The sequence below is a fragment of the Akebia trifoliata genome, chromosome 12 (genome assembly GCF_017979445.1).
Source record: "Akebia trifoliata isolate Shusen 1 chromosome 12, ASM1797944v1, whole genome shotgun sequence".
Taxonomy (NCBI): domain Eukaryota; kingdom Viridiplantae; phylum Streptophyta; class Magnoliopsida; order Ranunculales; family Lardizabalaceae; genus Akebia; species Akebia trifoliata.
Genome location: NC_141386.1, coordinates 36,832,487 through 36,856,920, shown reverse-complemented (window position 1 = coordinate 36,856,920; position 24,434 = coordinate 36,832,487). Strand labels below are relative to the sequence as shown.

The 24,434-nt window shown below is 34.1% G+C and overlaps 2 protein-coding genes across 2 annotated transcripts; both read left to right on the top strand.

Annotated features, from left to right (window-relative positions):
• Positions 1-1,178: 1,178 nt before the first annotated feature.
• LOC147390035 (large ribosomal subunit protein uL11c-like) lies at positions 1,179-8,278 on the top strand. The gene is made up of 4 exons (XM_086419045.1): positions 1,179-1,461; positions 1,628-1,800; positions 2,800-2,863; positions 7,962-8,278. The coding sequence occupies exons 1-4, from the start codon at positions 1,230-1,232 to the stop codon at positions 8,168-8,170; spliced, it is 678 nt and encodes a 225-aa protein (XP_086275171.1). The 5' UTR covers positions 1,179-1,229; the 3' UTR covers positions 8,171-8,278.
• Positions 8,279-14,792: 6,514 nt separating this feature from the next.
• LOC147390034 (protein DOWNY MILDEW RESISTANCE 6-like) lies at positions 14,793-18,795 on the top strand. Its single transcript, XM_086418876.1, has 4 exons — positions 14,793-15,085; positions 15,237-15,484; positions 17,892-18,216; positions 18,396-18,795. The coding sequence occupies exons 1-4, from the start codon at positions 14,888-14,890 to the stop codon at positions 18,636-18,638; spliced, it is 1,014 nt and encodes a 337-aa protein (XP_086275002.1). The 5' UTR covers positions 14,793-14,887; the 3' UTR covers positions 18,639-18,795.
• Positions 18,796-24,434: the final 5,639 nt, after the last annotated feature.

Below are 24,434 nucleotides of genomic sequence, written 5' to 3'. Positions count from 1 at the left end.
GATTGGTGGATACTCAATAACTGAATATTAAAATTAATTATTTGATATAAAAGATATAAAACTTAGTTAATTCATAGACAAATATTTTCAAAATGTTTGGATGAGTAATCTTAGATCTCAAACGAACCAACATGATGGATGATCGACATTGACTATCTTGCTTGTTGGCTTCTGATACCAGCATGATTGGCCTTTGTTATCTGTCTTAGATGAGTTTTCGAATCCTGATTTATGAGTTTCTAAACCATGATTTCCCATCATCATTTGTTTGGGGGAGTTACAAATACAGTAGGGCAATGTCAACTTATTATTTATGAGAGTGTCTATATCATGATTTTTGGTGTGTTATTTATAAGTGTCATGATATACTGACGCGCAAATATTTTCTTCGGGATACATAAGAAAAAAGATCTGTGGTCCTGTGCACATGCCACATCATCCCCACATCAATTTATCATTAGTCTATCTATAATTTCTTCAACTGGTTGGTGTGTGATAAGAAAAGTTTTTGTGGCAATATAAACTCTCTAATCTAAAAATAAATGAGAGCTTCTATTGGCACCCAACTTTTAATTATTACACTCCAAACTAGAGATATTTCTTAAAACTTGTACAACTTATGACAAAATTCCAATTTTATACATTATTCATTTTAATTCCCAAAACATATTTTTCCAGTGAATTCGTCACTTTTATAGTAAACGAATTCACTAACAAATTACCAGTGAGATCATTAATATATCAAAATCATTATTTTTTTGTCAGCAAATTCGTTGATCATAAAGAGAAGAATTCACTGAAAAAAACATGTTCTAGAAATTAAAATGACTAGTGTAGCTAATTTGTAATTTCATCATATTCAACACACGAATTGAAGATTTAACCAAGAAATTAAGTAAATGATTGACAATAAGTAATAGTTTGAGTGACAGCAGCTCTCATATTCTTGCTAAATTTTTGGGTTTATGATTTTATATGAGTCCAATCATAATTGTAAACAACTACTGAAATTGTGTGAACAAGTGTCATAATGTTTTGTAATTGAATGTTAATGTTTGAATGGTGTGTTAAATTGGGGGTGTTGGGGGTGTGATAAATTTATGAAATTGGAGTGTAATGAGTAAAATTTTGGATGCCAATAGCAGCTCTCAAATAAAAATGGATGCAGTGCAAGTGCAGTGGTTTCTTATTTTGATTCTATCCCCTTATCGGTGTTTGAGTGAGTAGTAATGGCGTACCTCTCCACCCATCATTTCCCTCTCTGCCACCTCGCTTCTACTTCGAACAATGTCAAACTCCCCAACTCTCTACTTCCTTCTTCTTGTTCATCCATCAGCTTCTCTTCAAAATCCTCAATTTTTCCTCAATTTCTTTCCAGGCGGAAGTCTCTCCCTTCAGCTCCAAGGTCTCTCACTATCAAATCCATGGCGCCTCCGAAAGCTTCAGGGAAAGCCAAGAAGGGTACTCTCTCTTGCTTCATTTCTTCAAATGGTTGATGTATTTTCTGTAAAAAAAATTGTTGTAACGAACGAAGGTTTGTTTTTATTATGTTTACATTACGCCTTTAGTCTATTGGTTTATTTCTGATTTTTTTGTTTTTTTGTTTTGATTTGGTAAACGTGTACAGTGATTGGAGTGATTAAGCTTGCTTTAGAGGCAGGGAAGGCCACTCCTGCACCGCCTGTGGGTCCAGCCCTTGGTTCTAAGGGTGTCAACATCATGGCTTTCTGTAAGGATTACAATGCCAGGACCGCTGACAAGGCCGGTTATGTGATTCCGGTTGAAATTACAGTCTTTGATGTGAGTTCATGGCTTTCTGCTGGATTTTTTTTTTTGGGTATCAATTTCTTTGAATTTCTCTGTTTCTGTTAACATTTTGAGTTTGCTCTGATAAATGTTGATTTGATGTAATGGGTCCTGACTGGTTTCTCCTATAAGCATTATTTCAATTATCCATTCATAAACTTACATGACCATACAATGATTTTCACAGACTTTAAGTGGAATAAATTGTTAATCTATGCATGAATGAATCCAGGATCTACTTACAATTGATTACCACTAACAAACATATAAACCACAAGCCATTGTAGATAAATCGTTGCATACCTGCCATAGTCATTAATCCAATTCGAAACAAATAGAACGAATCCCTTTGGTGAATGGTCTTTAATTCTAGACTCACCTTCTCCTCCTTGATCTACTCTTCATTTATCGGAATAGCCTTTAGTGATGAAATTCGGATTTCCAATAACCTATTATTCTTTGCGCCGATTTCTAGAGAAAAATCAATTATGCCTTTTATCTGAAAATACCCTGATTTTCTGGTGCAAAATCAAGCATTTGATATGGGAGGTCGATCCATTCTTTTATAGATAGGACTAGGAGTAGAGGGTCTCTAACATTAGTATCCAATCTATCAAAGGATCCATATCATTTCTAAATAGAGGTTTCACATTCTCACTAACTCTTTTTAGAATTTTTTGTTATTGACTCAACTTCCTTATCAAGAAAACCCAAAACAAAATGTTTTAAAATAGTGGGTAATTTATAGGCTTAATGGGCCACCAACAGACCATAGGTCCAACATCTCCTTATCTGCTTCTCTTGAATTTTGTTGGTGAGTCATTAGATGGTTCCAGTTGTAATTCATGGTACTTGAATACTTCAAAATAGGTGTTAGATTACTTCAATATAAGTGTTAATAGTGTCTACGTATCTGAGTAGCATGGGTTGTAATGTGGATGCACAGTCGAATTCTTTCAAGGATCTCATGAGACATTCTTTGTTCACTGACAGGACAAAAGCTTTACTTTTATTCTGAAGACTCCACCTGCCTCAGTTCTGCTCCTTAAGGCTGCAGGTACGCTTGTTCTTTAAATATCAATGAACTGTATAGTGTTTTATGCATCTCTCTCTTGTTTGTGTTGTCTTTCACTTTATTTCTTGTGAGTATTTAGTTCATTCAAAAACATATTCTTGCTTCAATTTTTATGAATGTCCAAGGGAAATTATGGCTTTGGTTTGGCATTTGTACCTGTCCTTAACCTTTCAAATCAGTCCCTGGGATGCAGAAAGATTTAATAACCAGGATTACACGAAAAAATTCCTCAAACTAGTTGCAAGGATATTTTTCAGTCATGTATATTTTCCTTGTAACAGTTACAAAATTCTGCATAAGCAGTGCCCCCCACATTTTTACGGTGGGTACCTTTTATTCTCTTACTATGTACGCATCGCATTTCCCCTTAGTGATCTCTCCTCTGAAACTCAAGTGCTTTATGGAGTTAACTTTTTGAGGAACATCCATACCCATTTTTTTAACTTGACCACCCTGACTTTGAAAAAAAGAAAAAAAAATCCTTTATCCTTCACTTCCTCACAAATTCGTAACTGGTCCAAGTACTTTCTGTACATTTACAAAGCATAACCTGGTTCTTCTCCTTCCTCTCCAAGTAATGTGTCATGATCTTCGGTGATTTGGAGCCCCTCTTTTCCTAATAGAACCTAACCTTCTTTTGAGAACAAACATGATTTAGGGTTTGCTAAATGAATCATGTTACTCCCTTCAATTCTGTCCAGAGCCTTGTCTTCTTTGTGAAACTCCCACATCTATGTGTTTTTCACCCATTTACTGCCTAGCCTCTTTTTATTCATTTTCCTTCAGCTCTTATACATCAAGGTTAGGCAGGTTTACATGGTCTTAGCATTGGGTAAGCTCACCCATGGTAAGAGGCTGCTTCCTTGACAAGCATTGTTCAGTTGTAGCTCCATAGGAATGACCTTCTATTGGGTGAAAGTTAACAATTGAGACTGAATGAGGAGCTTTCTTCTTACAATCCCCAGGCTGATTTTGTATTAACCCTTTTAGGGTATCTCCATACTTTATATGCACCATTAAACCAAAGGAAACTACATGTGGATTCAAAAGCACCCAATAATTGGCTTCATATTTTCAGGTAAAGATTCTATAAGATGAGAGTGGTGGAATTCTATGAGGAAATTGTATTCAGAGGACAATATGGCTAGGTTAAGACTAGATAACCTTGAGTTTGATTGTATTTGTGGGATTCAACAAGCATGGCTTTAGAGGCCTATTGATGAAGAACGGCTGTTTCAAACTATTGTGGCCATTAATGGGGAGAATACATTGGGACCTGATGTCTTCTCGATGATCTTTTTTTCAAAGAATGTTGGGAGAGTATGAAAGATTATTTAACGGATGCTAATGCAATCAAAGATTTTGAAGAGGGAGGATATCTCGATTATTTTTTCAATGCTACCTTTGTTGCATTTATTCTAAATCGTGTTGAGGCAGATGACATCCCAAATGGCTAGTCAAAATTGATGGTCTAAAAATACCTCGAAGCAATCAATGTTGTCATCCCGGGTCTATTATTCATGAGGATGGAGGGATATATGAAGATGGTGTCCATATAATCAGACTTGAAGGAACTGGTGGTGAGCTTCTGAAGTACTATTGACAGAAGCATACCAATAAAACTAAAAGAAAAAATTGATGAGATGATGGTAAGACTATCTATGATTTATGGAACTAAATGTTGGGTACTAAAAAAGCATCATGTTTATAAGTTGAGCATAGCATATATGAGGATGTTGAGATGGAAATACTAGGAAAGATAAAATTAGAAACAAATACATTTGGGAAAATGGGCCTTAGATCCATAGCTCAGTTGGTTGACACTTTGAAATGCAACATTGAAGTCATGGGTTCAAGTCCAATGTACCCATAAAAAGAAAATCACATTTGGGAATATTTAGGACGAGCGATAAACTAAGAGAAAGTCGATTGAGATGGTTTGGGCATGTTTAATGAAGGCTGATTACAACCTTAGTAAAAAAGAAATATTCAAGTTGAAGGTCCTAAAAGATAGAGAGAAAGACCCAATAGAAATTGGATGGAAACAGTGGAAGCATATATCAACTCACTCTCAATAACAAAAGAATTGTCTCTGGATAGAGTGGAATGGAAGAATAAGATTCATTTAGTTGACCCCAAATCTTTGGGATAAATCTTTGTTGTTGAAGCAAATGCCATCAGACTTTCAACCAACTAACCTTGTGGGAGTCAGTTTGGGATGTGGTGTGCTAATTGCCAATGATTGTATTGATTCGAGATGTTGGGAAGGGATGCCAGAGTTAGTGTGTAAATTGGATTTCGAAATATGTATATGATCATGTTAACTGGGAGTTCTTGAGATATTTGTCGTTGAGGCTGGGATTCAAGAGAAAGTGAATTGGGTGGATCATGTAATATGTGACATAGACCTCATTATCAATATTGGTCAATGGTAGTCCAATCGGTTTCTTCAAGAGTTCTAGTGTTTTAAGACAAGATGATCCATTTTCACCTTTACTATTTAATATTAAGCTTTAGATAGATTCGGGAGGGAGGTTGTGACAAATGATGATCTTGTAGGTTTTGGGATTGGCGATGATGCGCAACTATCTTAATTGCTGAAGCTTTAAATAGACTTGTGAGGAAGTTTGTGACGAATTGTGATCTTGTAGGTTTTGGGATTGGAGATGATGGTGCAACTATCTCACATCTTTGGTTTATAGATGACACATCGATGTTTCTCAATGCATCTATACAACATGTTAGATTCTTTAAAGGTTTTATATGATGTTTTGGTATTCCCCTTGGTGTTGTATACAAGTAAAGCTATGTGGGGTCTGGTCATTGGAAGAGTGCAATTCCACCCCAGATGGAACTGTAGGTGTTTGCATAAAGGGAGAAACTTAATTTTGATAAGAAGCAGTCTTTCCAGTATTCCGATCTATTTTCAAGCTTTCTTCACTATTGAAAAATATTTCTTTCATATGACAAAATAGGCAACAAAAAAAATCTAATTGGTAATTCGTAAAGTCATTTTCAAGTCCAAAAGGAAGGGGGATGGAGAGGTTTAGGCTTACAAATGTGGTTTTGTTAGTAAAATGGTTGTGGAGCTTTAAGGTAAACCATCATTAGGGTTTTATGGAGAAGGGTTATCATTAAGATCCTCCTAGAATTCTATAAAATGATATAATTTATGGTTAGTAAAGGGAGAAAAGTTCCTTTTGGGGAGGATAGATGGTGTGCATGTCACTTATGATATCATAGTTTCCAAACTTGTATTCTGTTTCTTTGAAAGCAAAAAGAAGAAAGAGACTGCCCATTGTAAGATTCATGGTGCAGAATGGGAATGAGTTATGTTGGGTTTTGGCTTTCAGGAGACACTTTAATTAACAATTTGGAAATCCCACTGATAGCCGCCCTCATTAGCCAACGTACAACGGTTGCCATATTCCCCTTGGAAGAGGATCAAATGCTTTAGGATGGAACTCAGGACAAGGTATTCTCCTTGAAGTCATTTTATAAGGCCTCAATGAAGGGTAAACTACTTTCGAAACTTTGATTTGAATCCTAACCCTCGATTAAAGACTATTATCTCTGTCAATTATTTTTGCTTGTGTAAGGCATTTGATCAAGTCTTAATTCGTTGTCCATTTTCTTTGGAGGTCTGGTTCACTTCATTTCATTATTTCACACATTTGGCTGTTTTCCTCGTTCGGTTGTTTCTTTGTTCGAAAGTTGGTAATCACGTGCCTTTTCAGGGATAGAAAGGATACTTTGGAGCCTAATTTCTTTTCTTGTGTGTTGGGGCCCTCAGAAAGAGAGGAATAACGAAATATTTGAATGGAAGGTTCAAACGCTTCAGGAAGATATTATTACTATACTCGGTTTTTGGTCTAATTGTTTAAGAAATTGAAGGATATCTTCTTTGAGGACTTACTGGTCAGATAGGATGTGATTTGTAGGCCTGTGGATTAAGGACCTTTGTTTCGTAACAGTTGGCCACCTTGACCCCAATTTTCTCGATATAAATATAATGTACAAATTACACCTTTAAAAAAGAAAAAAAGAAAAAAAAAACCCCAAAAAAATGTTATATTTTTTTATTGATATGCACATCAGGAGTTCCAAATATTTGGAACGTGAACTTGGTTTGTTATTTGCATCCATGGCAAAAATCTTTTCTTAAAAAGGGGTCCAATAATTTTGATTGGACATGGTTACTACTGGTGATACAGCACCTATTGCTGTCACTGAAGAATAATTTTTTTTTCTTCTAAGAAATCAAAAGGGCTAACACTGGCTTATAAGCACTCAGGTCCAATAAAATGGTAGGCAAGTGTCTTGGCCCAAAATTGTATTGTTGTAGTTCTGGTATTAATACGACTAGAGAAAGATGTTATAATGACAAAGAAAAGTTATCATCAAAACCCTTTGCTCCTTGTTCCATGGAGTTTCTTGGATATGTAGGCCAGACAGGGTCTGGTAACGAGTTGCCCCAACTTAATGTCAGTGCTTTCTGGGATAGCATTTGTGGTCATCATCATTATTCATAATATCTGATCCCAACTACTCATGTAAAGCAATATAAATCCAATTTTACCATTCAATTCTATCTAGATTTGTATATTCTAGTATAGCATGTAGACTTTTCAAACTTACTGCTTCTATCATTTCTTTTTGTTAATAACAAACCGCTTCTGCAGCACATACCAAAGTGGTCCTCACTGGTCTTGTTATGGGTCTTCGTCATGCTCAAACCCCTTCATTAACTACTTCATCCCCTTTTGTAGCTACTCATACCTTCCCTGATACAACTTCGTAAATTAAAGGTGCTCAAATCTACCTTATGACGTAAATGAAAGCCTTGGTATCTATATCCAAAAAAAAAAAAAAAAAAAGACTTTATTGGTGTTTATTCATACTAAAGGCACGAAGGGAGATGATATATTACATTTATTTCTTGGAGTTTGGAAGATTTTGTTATTGACAATTAGATTATATTATGTTCTTAACTAATTATTTTAAGATGAGCTTGAGAAAATTGGTATGGCTAGTTTATTTTTGTTAGGCTTACTTGATTCAATTCTTTGGGGTGCCTTAGGAGTGGAGAAAGGTTCAAAAGACCCAAAGCTAGAAAAAGTGGGAAAGATCACTATTGATCAATTACGTGTGATTGCCACAGAAAAACTGCCTGATTTGAACTGTTCAAGTATTGAATCAGCAATGAGAATTATAGCAGGCACTGCAGCTAATATGGGTATTGATATCGACCCTCCTGTTCTTGAACCCAAAAAGAAGGTACTTGTGTAAAATCTTATTTGTTTTAATTTGCTTCAAATTTGCCAAAGTTGTACCAAGAACTGGCCTCATGGAGGCGAAGAGATAAACAATTCAAATTTGGTTGATTTTTTTTCCCAATTGTGCATTGAAGCTTCGTTTATGTTCATGTTCATTGAATAATATCCACGACCGACTCCTAAAAGAAAGAACGAAGAAAGAGCGATGATACGAAAGAAAGATGGTGTAATAGTTTAAGTTTAGTTAATTTATTGGAGGGGTGGGAGCCATTATAAATAATGTTGATAACCTTCTTCTACTTGGACAGGGTCCAAAGGCTCAGTATTTTATTTTTAGTTGGTAAGATAAGAAGAATCATAATTTTTTAAATTAATGATGCGTAGGAGAGTGGGGTGATGGGAGCAGCATGGAAGAGATTTTTTATAATTATTATTTTTTGTTGAAAATTAATGGCATGGGAGAGTTGCATGAACCATGAGCAGTATGTGTGTTGTCATGGAATGACGCACCATACATTGCGTCATGGCTGAGCTCACATGCATTGATTGAGTTGAATGCCAGCCCATGCACTCCTCATTTATGGGCCATGGCCATGAGTTGGTTGGATCAACCACCATACCCTCTTGTCTCATAATCACAAAATTTCGAAAAAGAAAAAAAAGAATTTGTAAAATTCTCCCAAAAAAAATATTGGCTAATTGATGAGTGGAATATGATACTGTTTTTACCTTTTTAACATCAATTTCTTTTTTTTTATATATTTAAATCTCAAGAACAGGACATAAATTTATGGGAGATTGAATAGGGTTGGTGTGGATAAGAAATCCAAAAACATCATCGGTAGTCTTTGAAATTTTCTCAATTTTTTGAAAGAGATATTTACCCAATAGATCCAATTATTGCATTTTTATTGCAAAAACTCTGAGAGCTCCTAGAGAACTTTACTTTATGAAGTTTGTTACCCATCAAACCTCACTTTATTAACTTTATTACTTAACAAACCTTAGAGTAGATCCACATCATAAAATTTAAATTTATGTCTTTACTTTATTAATTTAGATACCTTGGAGTGGATTTTTACCGAATTAATTTGTGGCATTCAAAAACATGATTTGATGTTAGAGGGTTATAAAGGAATTTTTTTTTTTTTTTATGAAATTAAAAAAAAAAAAGGAATTATTTTCAGCATTGTATTTTAATTTTCAATTTGAGAGTTGGATACTCATCAATTTCAACACCTATGATCAAGTTCAAAAAAGTTTTTTCTGTTTTTTTAAATAAATTTTCTTTTGAGTCTAAGTTTTTCCAAGAAAACTACAAGTATGTTGTTGGAGTGTTAGTTTAATAATTCATGTGGGCCCAAATATCCTTAGTAGATTTGAGATCTTCCTAAGTTAGTCAAGTAGCATAATTCATGAAGGAAGATTTACTAAAGTAACAAACTTGATAAAGTAAAAGAGTTTTTGTAATAAAATTGGTACAGGGTAAATCTCTCTTTTAAAGGTTTTTTCAAATTAAGTGAAGAGAGGTTCTATTGCCATCTCCACTTTTGCTAATTCCACCCTAATAATACATATGTAAATCACCAAAGAAGTAATACAAATCTTGGTCGAAACTAACAGCTATTTATTTATGGATCTCTTCTTGTCATGTAAAATTCCATGACGATGATGTCGACATATATGGTTGGTAGTGGTTGGCCACCAAAACCGTCCATTGACAATTCAACGGTTGATTAAAACACACAATGATACAGTGCTTGTCAACCGACCAAAGATATTTTCATTTGTAATCAGTAAGTCAGTGGGTCTAATCCACCATGTCCACTGGTCGCTTATCCTTTTCTTTGGATTCATCTCATCCCACTCTTAGTTAGGAATTGGAATTTTTGGAGAAGGGATAAGCTCTCTATCACACACGCGCACATTTGTCTTAGCAATCACTTTCTTTTTGACGTGGATCAAACGTGTAATGCTTCTTCATCTATCACTTCATATTATATGTGTTATGTTTGATTTTTATTTGATGATGACAAGGAGGAGTAAGTTAAATGTCTAAATAAATTTTATGTATCCTAAGCAATTGAGATAAAAGGGTTGACTATCATCTAGATAATCATGGACATTCTTCAAAAAAATTTGGATGAATTACCATTGTGTGAGTTGAAAATGAGTTATTTACGATTCCTGTTAACTATTCATTTTAATTACCAAAACGTGAATGATCACCTTTTCACTAACAAAAAAAAAAATCATAACGGTAATGAAGTTGGTGGTTTTAAAGTGATTATTTCGCGTTAGTCACTTTAAACCTGCGAAATTGTCCCTTTAAACCTGCAAAATAGTCGCTTTAAAAATCTTCGAATTTGATATCATTCCCGTTTTTGTAATTAAAATGAATAGTGAGTTAGAATAGTAAATTTATCAAAAGTTAATTACTTTTTTCATAAATATCCTAATTTTTTTTAATGAGCAAAGGCAAGTAGAGAAGCACTCTATTGTGAGTGGTGCTTAATGATTTGTAGAGATAATATTCTTTAAGCTCTTGCCTCTATTTGACCTCCACCTTGGATCATCTCTATCTATACCCGCCCATGGGCATAGATAGATATAGGTGATCCCCACCACCATAAGATGAAGTTTTCCTCCTAAATACCCCCTGTTTTAGGCCGTGTCAGTAAACATTTTTTCTATTAAATATCTTCACCTTAACAAAAGATTTCAATAACCCAAAACATCCTTTCAAACTAAAACTATCTGACCTTACCCTTGATTTACTAGTACAAATGTCAGTGAAACCTGATGATCTTAGAAAAGGTGAATTAACAAAATTAATGTTTCATTTCTCATTGTTGTAGATGGCATTCAATAGGAAATGGTAAACAATGATCAATGTAGAGTAACACTAACAACAACGATTTTGTAACTTTTAAAATAGAAAAACCAACAATTTGCCAATTTTCTTTCCGTAGATTATTATGCTTCGCTGATGTCCGTCATTTGCCATTCATAGTTGCAATTAAGGTGAGAGACATTATTGAAAATTTCAGATAAGGTGAGAGGAACTGTCATTTGAGTTTGGAAGAGAATTTTAGGCATTACAAATCTTTAGCTAAGGTGAGGGTCGGGTCACATTATGTGAAAATTGAAAATTTTGACAAGAAAATTCGACGGGTCAAAGCCCACAAATTTTAGAAAGTGAAATTTGACAGTCTATGACCATTGAAATTTTTGATAATCCCCAATTCGATGGTTTAGAGTCATCAAATTTCTCTCATCCACTATTAATTTAACGGTTTCGATCCGTCCAAAATTTTTTTTTGACAATGTAAAATTTGACACTTTGATCAGTCAAATTTTATGAAATTCGACGGACTTGGAACAGTCAAATATAGATTTTTTTCATGTTGTACCAGTAATTAATTGAAAAGGTGAAAGAAAATCTCCTACTAAAGTCTATTGAGTAATTTTCCCTAATATTTTAGGGTGCAACTTAGCTGAGATGGTAAGACTCTTAGAGTTCAAAGAATTTTGGATTCACTTAGTCCTAAGTCCTAAAAAATAAAAAAGGTGGGGGGGGGGGGGGGGGGGGGGGGGGGGGGGGGGAAGAAAGAAAAATTAAAGAAGATTTTCAACTCATGTGGAGAATTCAGTAACTAGCTAGCATCCAATATTGGCTCCTAGACATAGAATCTCCTACATCGTACATCAGGCAATGGGATAATGGCAACCATCCAAGCATCCAATATTGATATAAGAAGTCTTCTTCGTCAACCCCCTGCCGACAACCCTTATATCATAAAGATCAATAAATCCAGTATTAGAAAGCCCTTCCAAGATTATTAATGGCCCTTTAGATAATTCCTTTCGCTTTTTTGGTGAATATTTGTGGTCATGATTTCAAATTTCATTTGAGGAAGATATGATTCGCCCAAGTCATCTTGGTATCATTGACTACCAAGACCGATGAACACCGTGTCTCAAGCTTCAACCTATCTCCCAAGACAAACGAGATGGTATAGACAATATTTCAAAAATCTTAGTCAAGTCAACTTGGATCTTGTATTTTTTTTTAATTAAAATAAGAGTCGTACTAGAGTAACATTGAAATTGACATCGTTTGGAACATTGATATGCACAGAACCATTGATGCTTCTCACTTATATCTCGATGAAAAGCATCTATGGTACTACAGGCACATCCACATTAACAATGTCTCAAATGATGTTAATTTCAATGTTACTTCAGCATTTTCCTGAAAATAATTATATTTTATAATTTAAATATTTATTATTTTAAAAAAAAATGATCTTATGATCAAACATATTTTAATTACGTTATTATATTAAAAGAATTATAATTATATGCATATAAATTCATATCAACAAATAATTGTAAACCAAGTTAATGATTTATCTTGGCTGACCCATAGGTCAGTTGGTTTGACACGTAACAAAGCAACTTTGAGGTCGTGGGTTAAGTCCAGCTTACTCATAAATAAAATAAAATAAAAAGTTAATTATTTATCTCGTGTGAGATAATTGACTAAGACAAATCAGTCTTGTCCATGAACAAGAGGAGAAGTCCAACCCAGATTCGAAACCATGTTTGTAATAGCCCCATGTTTTTAAACACCTCAGTCTTCTGCTGCGGACTAACAAAAATGGCCCAAATGCCTCATCTCAGTAACTAACAACCTTTGATTTTTCTTCCCACAACTAGTCATCTTCAAACTTTTCAACCTCAATGGTAAATCATTTTATTCAAACCTTATTTTTAGTTCATTTTCAACCCCGCCTTAATCTCCTAAACAAAACCCTTGATTTTTTTTTTTTTTTAAACAAAATTCCCTCATCTTCTACTTTGAAAGTCCTACTTTGTTATAGGGGTTTAAAGGTTGAAGTAGTTAGAATCTTAAGATTGAAGAATAGGGTAAGAATGTTATCCAAGAGATTAAAGTAAAATTAACAAATGTAAAATTTAAAAAGTCTAAATTAACAAAAGTAAAATTTAAAAAGAAAAGAAAAGCAGAAGATAGATTTTTGTCGTTTAGGGGTGTTAATGGGTGGCCATTTAATCAAATTCAATAACCTAGGTTCGAAATTCCTTTTTTCTATATTTGAGTAATGTATAAAAAGGGAACAAAATTGATAGGAATATCCTACGAGTAATCGAAGGTATTTGGAACTGATTTATTTTTTAATTTCTTTTTAAATTATAGGTGGTGGAAGACTTTCTTACTTTTTAAAAATTAATAGATAATAGATATTACAAAATACTCTTCAAGTTTCCTTCTAAACTATACATCAGAGCTTAAAATGGAACATCTCGAATTTTAATTTAAAAAAGAAAAATTAACTGGTATCTTTATTTGAACAAATTATAATTATGCGGTAGATGGCGTGTTTTAAGAAAATTCTTTTCCGTGATTAATAGAAGGCATTTTCTTGTATTTGTTGATAGCCGAAAAGGCTAGGATGTCATGTAAAAAAATATCATTTTGTTAAGTAATGTTTCATACAAAATGTTTTGACTTTCTAACAATTCGAGATGAACAGCACTGAAATACAAAATATAAAATGTTTCGGTGATTTCTTTGAAAAATCAAAGAAGAGGAGAGAGAGAGAGAGTTAATGTGAGATCACCGGAGTTATGCTGGTTCCTATCAATATTCGAGGCTTTTTTTCTCAATTTTTTAAAGAAACGAACTGTTTTAAAAGAAGATATGTCCTTGACCTTGGTCTTCTCTGATAAATATTTGTGACATCCAATGTTTTCAAATTGATTACATGTCCTTTGAATGCATTCTTCTGTTAAGACTTCTTTTAAATCTAAAATAAATGCATTGAGAGAGTATAGAATGTTTCGTAATGTTACATGAATGTTTCGATATTATTTCGACTTTTGAAAAAAATCAAAACATAGTATCGAAAGGAGATTTTAAATCATGATTCTACTACTACTAAATGTGTACTTTTTTTTTTTTTTTTTTAAAATTTAATTGGGTTATTGAGAATTGAAACTACTAGATACTTGATTCTCAACCGTTTTGATTTTGATTCCATTTCTTTTAGAATCGAAAATAGAAAATCGTATAAAAAAAAACAAAAAATAAAATGGTTTCGAAACTTATAAACCGAATTAGAACCAACCCCTTGACAGAAGCAAATCCTCTGTACCACACAATTCCTATAGCAACCTTGTAGCGCACTTTAAATGATTGGAAGAGCACCACATCAGTGATAAAATTAGATCTCATACTTGAAATCAAGGGGAGTTTAGTAGCCGTCCATTTTTAAAGATGTGGTTCTACATATAAGAATTTTTTTTTAAAATTTTTGATATTTTTTGAGTATAACTTTTTTAAATGAGATGTAAGTCATGATCACAAGATGTTGAGATATTAAAAACTTTTTTTTAAAGTACTTGTCTCTCAACCGTGTAAAGTGTGCAACAGGAGCCGTGTGCTGTAGAGGATCCGCCTCCCCACGTTGACATCCTTCGAGTCATCACGTAGCGTCAGCAATCGAAGCCAATTTTTCTTCCGCCTACGTCACCTTAACAAATGTTTCTTAAGGTCTATCGACGCGCTTTGCCCATTAAAATAAATAAGAAGACATATCTCAGATCTATATAAACACTAGGCACTTTCCACGAAACTACTAAGCAAGCACACAGTGGTCATGGATTGTGAATCTTTATCTTCCTCAGTAGTTATCAACTAATAATCATGGCCCCAATGGTCCTCTCAACCGGAATCCGTCACTCTAAATTGCCAGAAAATTATAAACGACCGGAATCAGAGAGACCTAGACTGTCAGAAGTGAGGAATTGTGATAAAGTGCCTGTGGTCGACTTAGGTTGTGTAGATAAAGACCAAATGATAAGGCAAATAAGAGACGCGTGTCATTCTCACGGCTTTTTCCAGGTAATTAAGATCAGTTAATTAAGAGTTGCTTATATATATACACACACACTTAATTAGTAGTTCGTCAACTAACCACATACACACACACATTAATCACTTAATTTCTTCTTCTTCATTATCATTGTTATATATTAATAATATATATAACTAGGTGATCAACCATGGGATATCTGTGGAATCGACGGACAGAATGTTAGAGATGGCGCACGACTTTTTCCATCTACCGTTGGATGAGAAGATGAAGTATTATTCAGATGATCCCTCTAAGACACTCAGACTCTCAACCAGTTTTAATGTTAGCAAGGAAACAGTACACAACTGGAGAGACTATCTACGACTCCATTGTCATCCTCTTCAAAACTTCATGCACCAATGGCCTTCTAATCCCCCTTCTTTCAAGTAAGGATATATATCTAATATTATATTCCCACACACAAATAAAAAATAATATTTGCTGTAATTATCTCGATGCATGGTCTAGTAAGCTAGCTGAGTTTGACGACATGGGCGGGTGGTCATGGCTTCCCAGCTTCTATTCCTTCAAGAATTGCTACACTACGTATTCTGTGGAAGCTGTGGACTCAAGCCATGTATTACCCTCATCAGGCCCACTACCTGTTATTGAGGTGTGGGAGGGGAAGCGGATCCTCTATAACATACAGTTCATGTAATAACCCTATAGCACACTTTAAACGATGAGAAAGCTATTTTTTAAAAATTAAAATCTTAGCCTCTTGTGATCATGACTTAGATTTGATTTTTTTCTTTTAAAGTCAAAAAACAAGTTTTTTTTTTTTTTAATGCAGATCCACGTCTTTAAAAATGAACTACTAAACTCCCCAGATTTTAAGTGAGAGATCTTATTTTAGCATTGATGTGGTGCTCTTCTAGTCATTTAAAGTGTGCTAAATGGATGCTACAAGAACCGTGTACTACAAAGGATCTGCTTCCGTGTGGGAGGAGGGTTTCAATCCTCCACCTGGGTGTATACGATTCTCACTCTACTTAGAGTAGTTTTTTGGGAAAAACCATGTGCAATCCAAAGAAGAGGGTTCTACCGAAGTTTTCTCCACAAAATTTGGTCATTTAAATTTAAAATTTCATAAATGATCAACAACTTCCAAAAGCTTTAAGGGATCAAATCCAGTATCTATAAAGGAAAAATTACTTAATGGTCCTTGACGCTAACTTTTTTTTTCCTGATTAGTCCTTGACTTTTAGGGGTGAGCTGAATAGTCCATTTGGTAAATCCCTCTTTTCTAATCAGTCTCTTAACTTCATCTCATGTTGTAATATTTTTGAAATATCGAAACTACCATTTTTTCTTCTTCTTTACATTCTTTAATTTTCCAACGGCGATTCCAATCATTTTTGACGATTTTTTATTGTGAATGACGAATGAAAATGATATACTTCTCATTTTGAACTTTTAAAGGTATTTTTATTTCGATGATTTATAATAAAAAAATGAAGTTAGGGCTTTTCAATTCTTTTACTTCGTTTTTAGATCAAAATTGATCAAGGATATTTTCTTTTTTGTTTGAAATCATCTACACTAGTCGTTATGTCAAGGTTTAAGTTGATCTTTACATATATTTTAGTTAGAAAAACTCGAGAAAAAAAATAAAAATAAATTTTACAGCGTCGAGGTTGAAAATTTTTATTTTTAAGTTAAATATTTTTATTGTCGAGGTCGACAATATTTTTATTATTATTGTCAACCTCAACAATAATTAAAACTAGTGAGGTCGAAAAACAATTAAAGCAAAAATGTCGACCTCAACAATAAAAATATTGAACTTAAAAATAAAAATTACCAACCTTAGAACTGCAAAATTTACCCGATTTCATTTTTTTTTTTTAGTTTTTTCAACTAAAACACATGGAAAGATCGATTTTGAACTTGACATAACGACTTGTGTAGATGATTTCAAACCAAAAGAATCATCTTTGATCGATTTTTGTCAAAAAAAATTTTACATATACTCAAAAACCCCTTGAAAATGGCTTCGTCTTCCTTCTCAAATCCTTTTCATTGGAATTGAGTCACCCAACTCGATTAGGATACTTGAAATCTAAAGTATTTGGATGAAAATAATGAGTTTAAATGACTAAGGTAATTGTAATTTCAACATTTCAATCGTGAGAAATGTTTAGAATGGAGTTGAGGGACTGATTAGAAAATAAGGATTTACTAAATTGACTATTTAGCTCATCTCTAAAAGTCAAGGACTAATAAAAAAAGAAAAATTAGCATCTATTAAATGGCATTTCAAATTTACAGAAGTACCTTTTTGTTAGTTACAAAACTACCCTTTATGCCTGACGTGGAAAGAAGTGAGGAATCTGTTAGAAAAAAAAAAAAATCATCAACTGTTGACTTGAAGTAAAGAAAAATTATATAGAAATTTTTTTTTGGAGGGTAAATTATATAGAAATTACTTAATACAAAATAATATAGGATTTTGTTACTAAATACCCCTTAGTTTTAGGCGACAACTTTACAATCTAGTTGATAAAAAGTATTTTAATCTTTTCATAAGCAGATAACTTACGTATTAAGTCATTCTTATTTTAAACGGATTTTTGTTCATATTAATGTAAATAATAATTTAAGATTTAATACGGGTTTTAATGTTTTAAAATTCACAGATCTTCGTTGCGAAGATGGTCTAAGCTAAGAGTCCAAATTAAATCATAATTGAAATGTTAAAATTCAGGTGTGCAGAATCAGAAGATGTAAAACTGTGTGTTTGGCATTATTTCTAGTAGTAATTATAATGAGTGTTTGTGTTGTTTTTGGTAGGGAAGTGGTAAGCAGATACTGTACAGATGTTAGGCAGCTTGGGCTTAGATTACTTGAAGGAATATCGGAGAGCTTAGGCTTAGAAGGGAATTACATTGAAAAGATGTTGGGTGAACAAGAACAACACATGGCTGTCAATTACTACCCACCATGTCCAGAACCAGAACTCACTTATGGGTTACCGGGTCATACCGATCCAAATGCCATCACCATCCTCCTTGTAGACCAACAAGTAGCAGGTTTGCAGGTACTCAGACAAGGCAACTGGGTTGCAGTTGATCCATATCCCAATGCATTTGTTGTGAACTTAGGGGATCAAATACAGGTATCATCACTTCACTTGTTTACTATTACTACTACTTTACTTTTTTCACTTGTAACAAAAATTACCACCCAAAGGAATTTTGATTTTGATTTAAGCATCCTTTTATGTTGTTATCAATTGTTCTCCTAAACTAATTTTAAAAAAAAATCAAGAAAAGGGTTTAATAATTAATGCTACAGGCACTAAGCAATGGGATTTATAAAAGTGTGTGGCATCGAGCCGTGGTCAACTCCGAAAAGGAAAGGATATCAGTGGCTTCCTTTCTCTGTCCTGCAAACAACGCCATTATTAGCACCCCCAAAGCTCTTACAGAAGATGGATCTCTGCCAATGTACAAGACTTTTACATACCAGGAGTACTACAAAAAGTTTTGGAGCAGGAACTTGGATCAAGAGCATTGCTTGGATCTTTTCAAGAATTGAACTATTAATCTACCAAGGCTGTATATTAGCTAGCTTTGTTATGGGGTGGCTTCACTTGTTTTTCGTTTTCTTCTTTAATTATATATATATATATATATGTATGTATGTATATTGTTTTCTCACATTCCTCTGCTTTTTGAACTACTTTTTTAAAGGAACCTTGGTTCTAAATACTGTAGTAAATTAATGTGGGTGCAACATCAAATTCAACCATTTAAGTTATCAAATCTTTAGAATGTTTAAAATCAAACATGGTGAGCAATCCACAAGGGGTAGGGGACTAGATAAGATGGTTGGAATCTACAGGTTGAGTTGATGTCCTGCAGGTGTATTAGGCAATTTGAATTGAATGTCCTCTGCTTGTATGCAAGTGTGGCACAGGACCTTAATTATCAGGTTCCATGGGACCTATTCTTGGTGGAAAGAATGGTAGGTGGTTAGGGTTACCATCATCATCTATGTCATTAATTTAAGACTCCAAACTCATTTAACTTACATTAATTCATCTAAAATGCGAGTATAATTTGTTAAGTTAATCTACTTGATAAACTAACGCTCTTGACCTGGCATGCAAATAGAAACATAGATCTTTTTTCCTTGTGTATCCCCAAGAATAAGATCTATGGTTCTGTGCAATGCAATGTCAAGAGCGCAAGATAAAATCATAAATATTTTGCTTTTGGAACACCCTGTAAATAGTCTAATGTATGCGTAGCATTTGATAGATTGTGGAAAGTCTTTGTTAAAGAATAGAGACAAACAAATTGACAATAGAAAAAAGAAAAAATAACACTCAAATTTACATGGAAAATCTTTCGGAAAAACCACAGGCAGAGAGAAAAAAATCCACTATGTCAAAAACTGAATAAATCCCATAAAGAGTTCGGCCAAACAACATATACATAAAAAAGGGAAACCCTAAAACATGATAGGTCCATACCGCGAGGGCTCCGCCCCCACACCCCCAACGGGCTCAGTGGTGGGTTACGAGATCAGGCCGATCGGCCCGATCCCTTCTCTACCACCACAGATCCCCAAAAATTTCCCATTATTTTATTTCACCACAAAATGTCGCACCGCAAGCCTTTCGAACTGAGTCAATTAGAATTCAAGTCACACACTCAACAGTCTTGTTCTTTTATTTATTTATTTATTTATGGGTAGACTACCATTTACTATATAGTAATATCAATGCAATTTTTGTTGACCAAATCCTCCTCCTGCACCTGAAAATGAGCAAAATTCTGTAGAGGTGGTTGCACCAGGGATACTGCAGATCTTGTATGGGGGCGCACTGCACTTATCAGAATGAGATTGATTTATTCCTGTGAATATGTTCTAACTTGTGTTGTTCATCTGTATGAAATATGAATTGTTACTGCATGTACCTAATACCATACTTGTAATTCTATTTAATTTTAGTAGTTGAGAATCATCCATGTTAGTTTCTTCAGAGTCATTATTATATTTGAGGTCCTGAATGCACTTGTACATACTTTAATTTCTTCTATATATATACAGTAACACTTCCCTTCCCCATCCCCATTCTGGCATTTGAACTTGAAGAGAAGTGCCATTATGTTGTCAATATATTACAAATTTTGATGCTTGTTCTAATGTGCTTAAAATCATTTTTTTTTATCTGTATGTGGTCCAGACGCTTATGAGCTTTACATGCTGTTTTGTTTCCCACCAATATCATCATCATGTTTGTGAAGCAGACCATCCGGAATATCCCCCCCCCCCCCCCCCCCCCCCCCTCTTTCTTAAAATTCTTCAGAAGATGCACACAATTGGAAATAAAGAGAAGTGGGGGAACATCGATCAATGTAAAGGGGGACATGTTTTCAAGTACTTGGCTGGGTCCAGGGATTCCATGCATCCAGAGGAATGAGGATAGGGGTAATGATTGGTTGAGGAATTATATTATATATGGTACAAGTTAGCCCGAATGGAAGATAATTATTTTATATATGCACGCTCGTCTTCTCTGTTTTTATGCTGGCCTCAACGACATACTGGACTTCCATCCTAATGAAGAGCACAACAGGGGAGATAGATGCTTCAGAACAGGCCTTCTGAGATGCATGCATGAAGGTGGTGGCCATTCACCAGCTGCACATTTGAGTCATCAGTACTGTTGCTAAGGTACTATATATTCGGAGATTAAACCGATGGAGTGCAGATGCATATGTTGTGGTTTGTGGAGCTTGAGGTCCCCAATCTTGAGGGAATCACGTAAAATCTTTGTTTTTCTTGTGTGATTACACCTTGTTTTGTATTTGTTTCAATTTGTTTTCTTGGTTCAAGTGCACTTGCTTAACAACATGGTGTACCTTTCGAAGTATCTGGCGCCCTTCAATTCTTTTTTTTTTTTTTTTGCTTTTCTTTTTGTAACAGTAATATTTATTTAATTGGAAAATTACTAGAAAAATGGGTTAATGTTTTAATTAATTATGAAAATATAATAATTTCTAAGAAATTAAAAATAATGATTTAATGTGTTGAACTGTTTGAAATAACTATACAGAACAAAGGGGGGGGGGGGGTAATAGGTTTTCTACCAATTTTTAAATACAAAGACATTTAATGTACCAAAAAGCAATTACAACATACAACCAATCAAATTTTTTGAACAAACAAAAAAGTAGAGTTTAGAGAAAATCAAATCACACAAGTGGCATAGATTTATAGTGATTTGGCGACCTTGATCCCTAATGCACTCTTGAAAAGCTCAATAACTTGAGCTGATGTCTTTTTATTCAATACTTTCGAATTACGACCGCTTACAAAGAAAAGTGAGCACACTACCACGACACTATGCTAGGAACTTTCACTTGAGCTGTTCTGAGACTTCATCATGAGAAATCTTTCTAAAAATTAAAGAACATAGAACAACTCTCTCTCTCTCTCTCTAACTCAGTGTATTATTAGAAAATGGATCAGAGGAGAGAAAGGGAGGATGGAAATGTTAAGAGCTTATCTCAGATCTGATTGTATTTTGGTTGATGTTTTTCTTAGATAAATCTCTCCAATTTCTAGAAGAGAAAGGAAAATATGATTTAGAGAGAAACCCTAACAACTAAGGATAAACTTTTGAAAAAGTTACGAAATCTAATAACAACCAAAGACCAAGTCATTTTCCACGGAAATGATTGTTAGAAATTGAATAAGAAAAAGTCGCACAAGCTAGGATTCAAGCGCTCAATCGACTGAACAAGTATGGGTCGATCGAGTAACCAAACTCAAGAGCTATGAGATTTTCAGGTTCGATCACCCGAACACTATCAATCACCCAAGTGAACCAAAATAGAGGTCCAAGAATTTTGGGCTCGATTGATCGAAAGGAGTCAGTCGTCCAAGTGAGCAAAGTGAAGGTTTGCAAGTTTCGAGTTCAGTCAATCAACCAAGGACACTCACACACATTTTTGCCCTTTTTCTGTCTCCTAGCTTGTGTTTATCTTGATTGATCCTCTAGTCTTTTTTTCAATCTCTTTTAGCTTGAGCTTCAACGAATTTGACTACGATACGATCTTCAATTTTTTAGGCTTCCCATCACTATCTTAATGCGATCAATTACATACGAAATATAAGATTTATAGGGAAATAATTTATAGGAAAATCAATACAACTCATGGATAAAGACAAATACTTCAACACTATTCAATGTCTCTTGAAATTGCTGGATGGTACATCCTTTTTGTGTTTTCATATTTTGAAACTCCTTTATTTAACACTTTTAGTACTAGGTTAGTAAGGAAGGTTTCCCTACAGTCCATGCATGTGGCAACCAAAAATGGGATCTGACCCCACAAGGATGTAGTGGACGAAATTCTAAGAATTTTGGAAAATAAAAAACAAATTTTATATATGTTATTTTTCACTGTTTAAATTTAGGAATTTGGTGGTTGTTTATTTTCAACAGTGCTTTTGATCAAGTGCAAAAAAAGTAGTTTTTTTTTTTTTTTTCGGAAATTTTCTTTAATCAGAGTTTTTCGTTGAAATCTATGGGTATGTGGTGTTGGATTGCCAATTTGGTAATTCATGTGGACCCACCAGCTTGCATAAGATTTGAAATCTTACTTAGTCAAGCTAACCTTATTCAAAATTTTACACTACAGGATGAAGCATTAGATATTTTGGCGGTTTAGTGGGCAAGGGCATTTTTGACATTCTAAAAGACATGAAAGCATAAAACGCTGGACTGCTAACGATAAGTCATGATAATCTAATGCTCTTTTTTCAGATCTATATGCCCCCATCATAAAATCGTAGATCCTTTTCTTCGAGATACACAAGAAAAAGATTTATGATTATGTAACTGCTAGGTCAAAGGAGTGTAAGGGGGCGTCTAAAAAAAGTGCGTCAGATTATCATTAGTCTTTCAACAAAATCTTGGACAAACTAATGTGTTAAATTGGTTTTTTTTATAATTTTATAAAAATTATTACTTTTTTGATAATTTTCCCTAAGATTTTTAAAGGTTGGATGGATGCTTTAACCATTAGATTTTATCAAATATCAATGACGTAATAATGGATCTCTAATCTAGTTTAACACAAAGAGAACTCTTAAGAACTTCAGATTAAAACAGTTCAGAAATGGTCGGAACCTATTATAATCTACTCATAAAAGATCAAAACCTATTATCATGATCATCTAACCTAAAAAGAACAGTTATCATCGAAGAAAAATAGGGAAAAAATATAAATAGATTGAGATGGCGAAATTGATACTCAAAACCATAACTAATCGATCTAGATCTATCAAATCTCAGAAAAAGCAACATTTACCACAAAAAATGACTGCTAACATGATCAAAGACCTGCGATTTCTCCATTATCTATTTATGGTGTTAGGATTTCTACTCTCTCTCTCTCTCTGAGATAGAAAAAAGAACGATAGAGCTCTCTTCAAACAATTTTCTAAACTTAAGATTACTTTTGAGTTGAGTCTCAAGAAATTAAGATTAAACCCTCACTTAAGTTTGATTCGAAGATTCAGAAGGAGGAGAAGGCAAAGTTGACGACTAAATCCATAAATCGAGGGGAAAAAAAATATGATTATAGAGATGAATTTCAAAGAAAAACTTGTCTATCGCGATGTTCGATTATGAGACTATCACTATATGCAAGTCGTCAGTATATTCTATATCAAAGTCGGTATTCATGTGGCCGTCATTCAAGCTCGTTGCTAAAAGTTACTTTTGCTATAGTGTTTAAGTAATTTTTTTTTTTTTACATTAAGTAGGTAGTTAAGCATTTTAAGTGTGTGCAAATAGCGTCACCCTTCCCATTAGTTAAGTGAATAGAAGACTGGCACAGCCACGTGGGATGGGGCTATATTTTTTTTTACTTGAAAAAGGAAAATACCTCTTACTCTCTCTTATATGGTAGGGATGTCTTACGATTGAGGGAACGATGGAGTTATGTAGGATAAGATGTTGTAGCTGTTTTAAAGTGGTCTCTAGATAGCCACACGTGAGGTAGAGGAGTGCCACACGTGTGTTAGTCATATAAACACCAATGTTCTGTCACACCACAAGACCACATCTTTACCGCTACGGTAGGTGGGACCACTGAGTTTGATAACAACAAAACTGATCCTTTAATGGAAACAGATGTTTTTTTCCTTCAATTTTTTCTCTATCATACCCATTCAAGCCTAAAGGTGCTACGTGATGTACGGGTATTTTGCATTATTTCACAATCCATTTTAATTTCACTCGTACTCTATCCTACCCTACACTCACCTCAAACAAAGTTACCAAAGAAATTAACCTGGTTAAGAGTATAC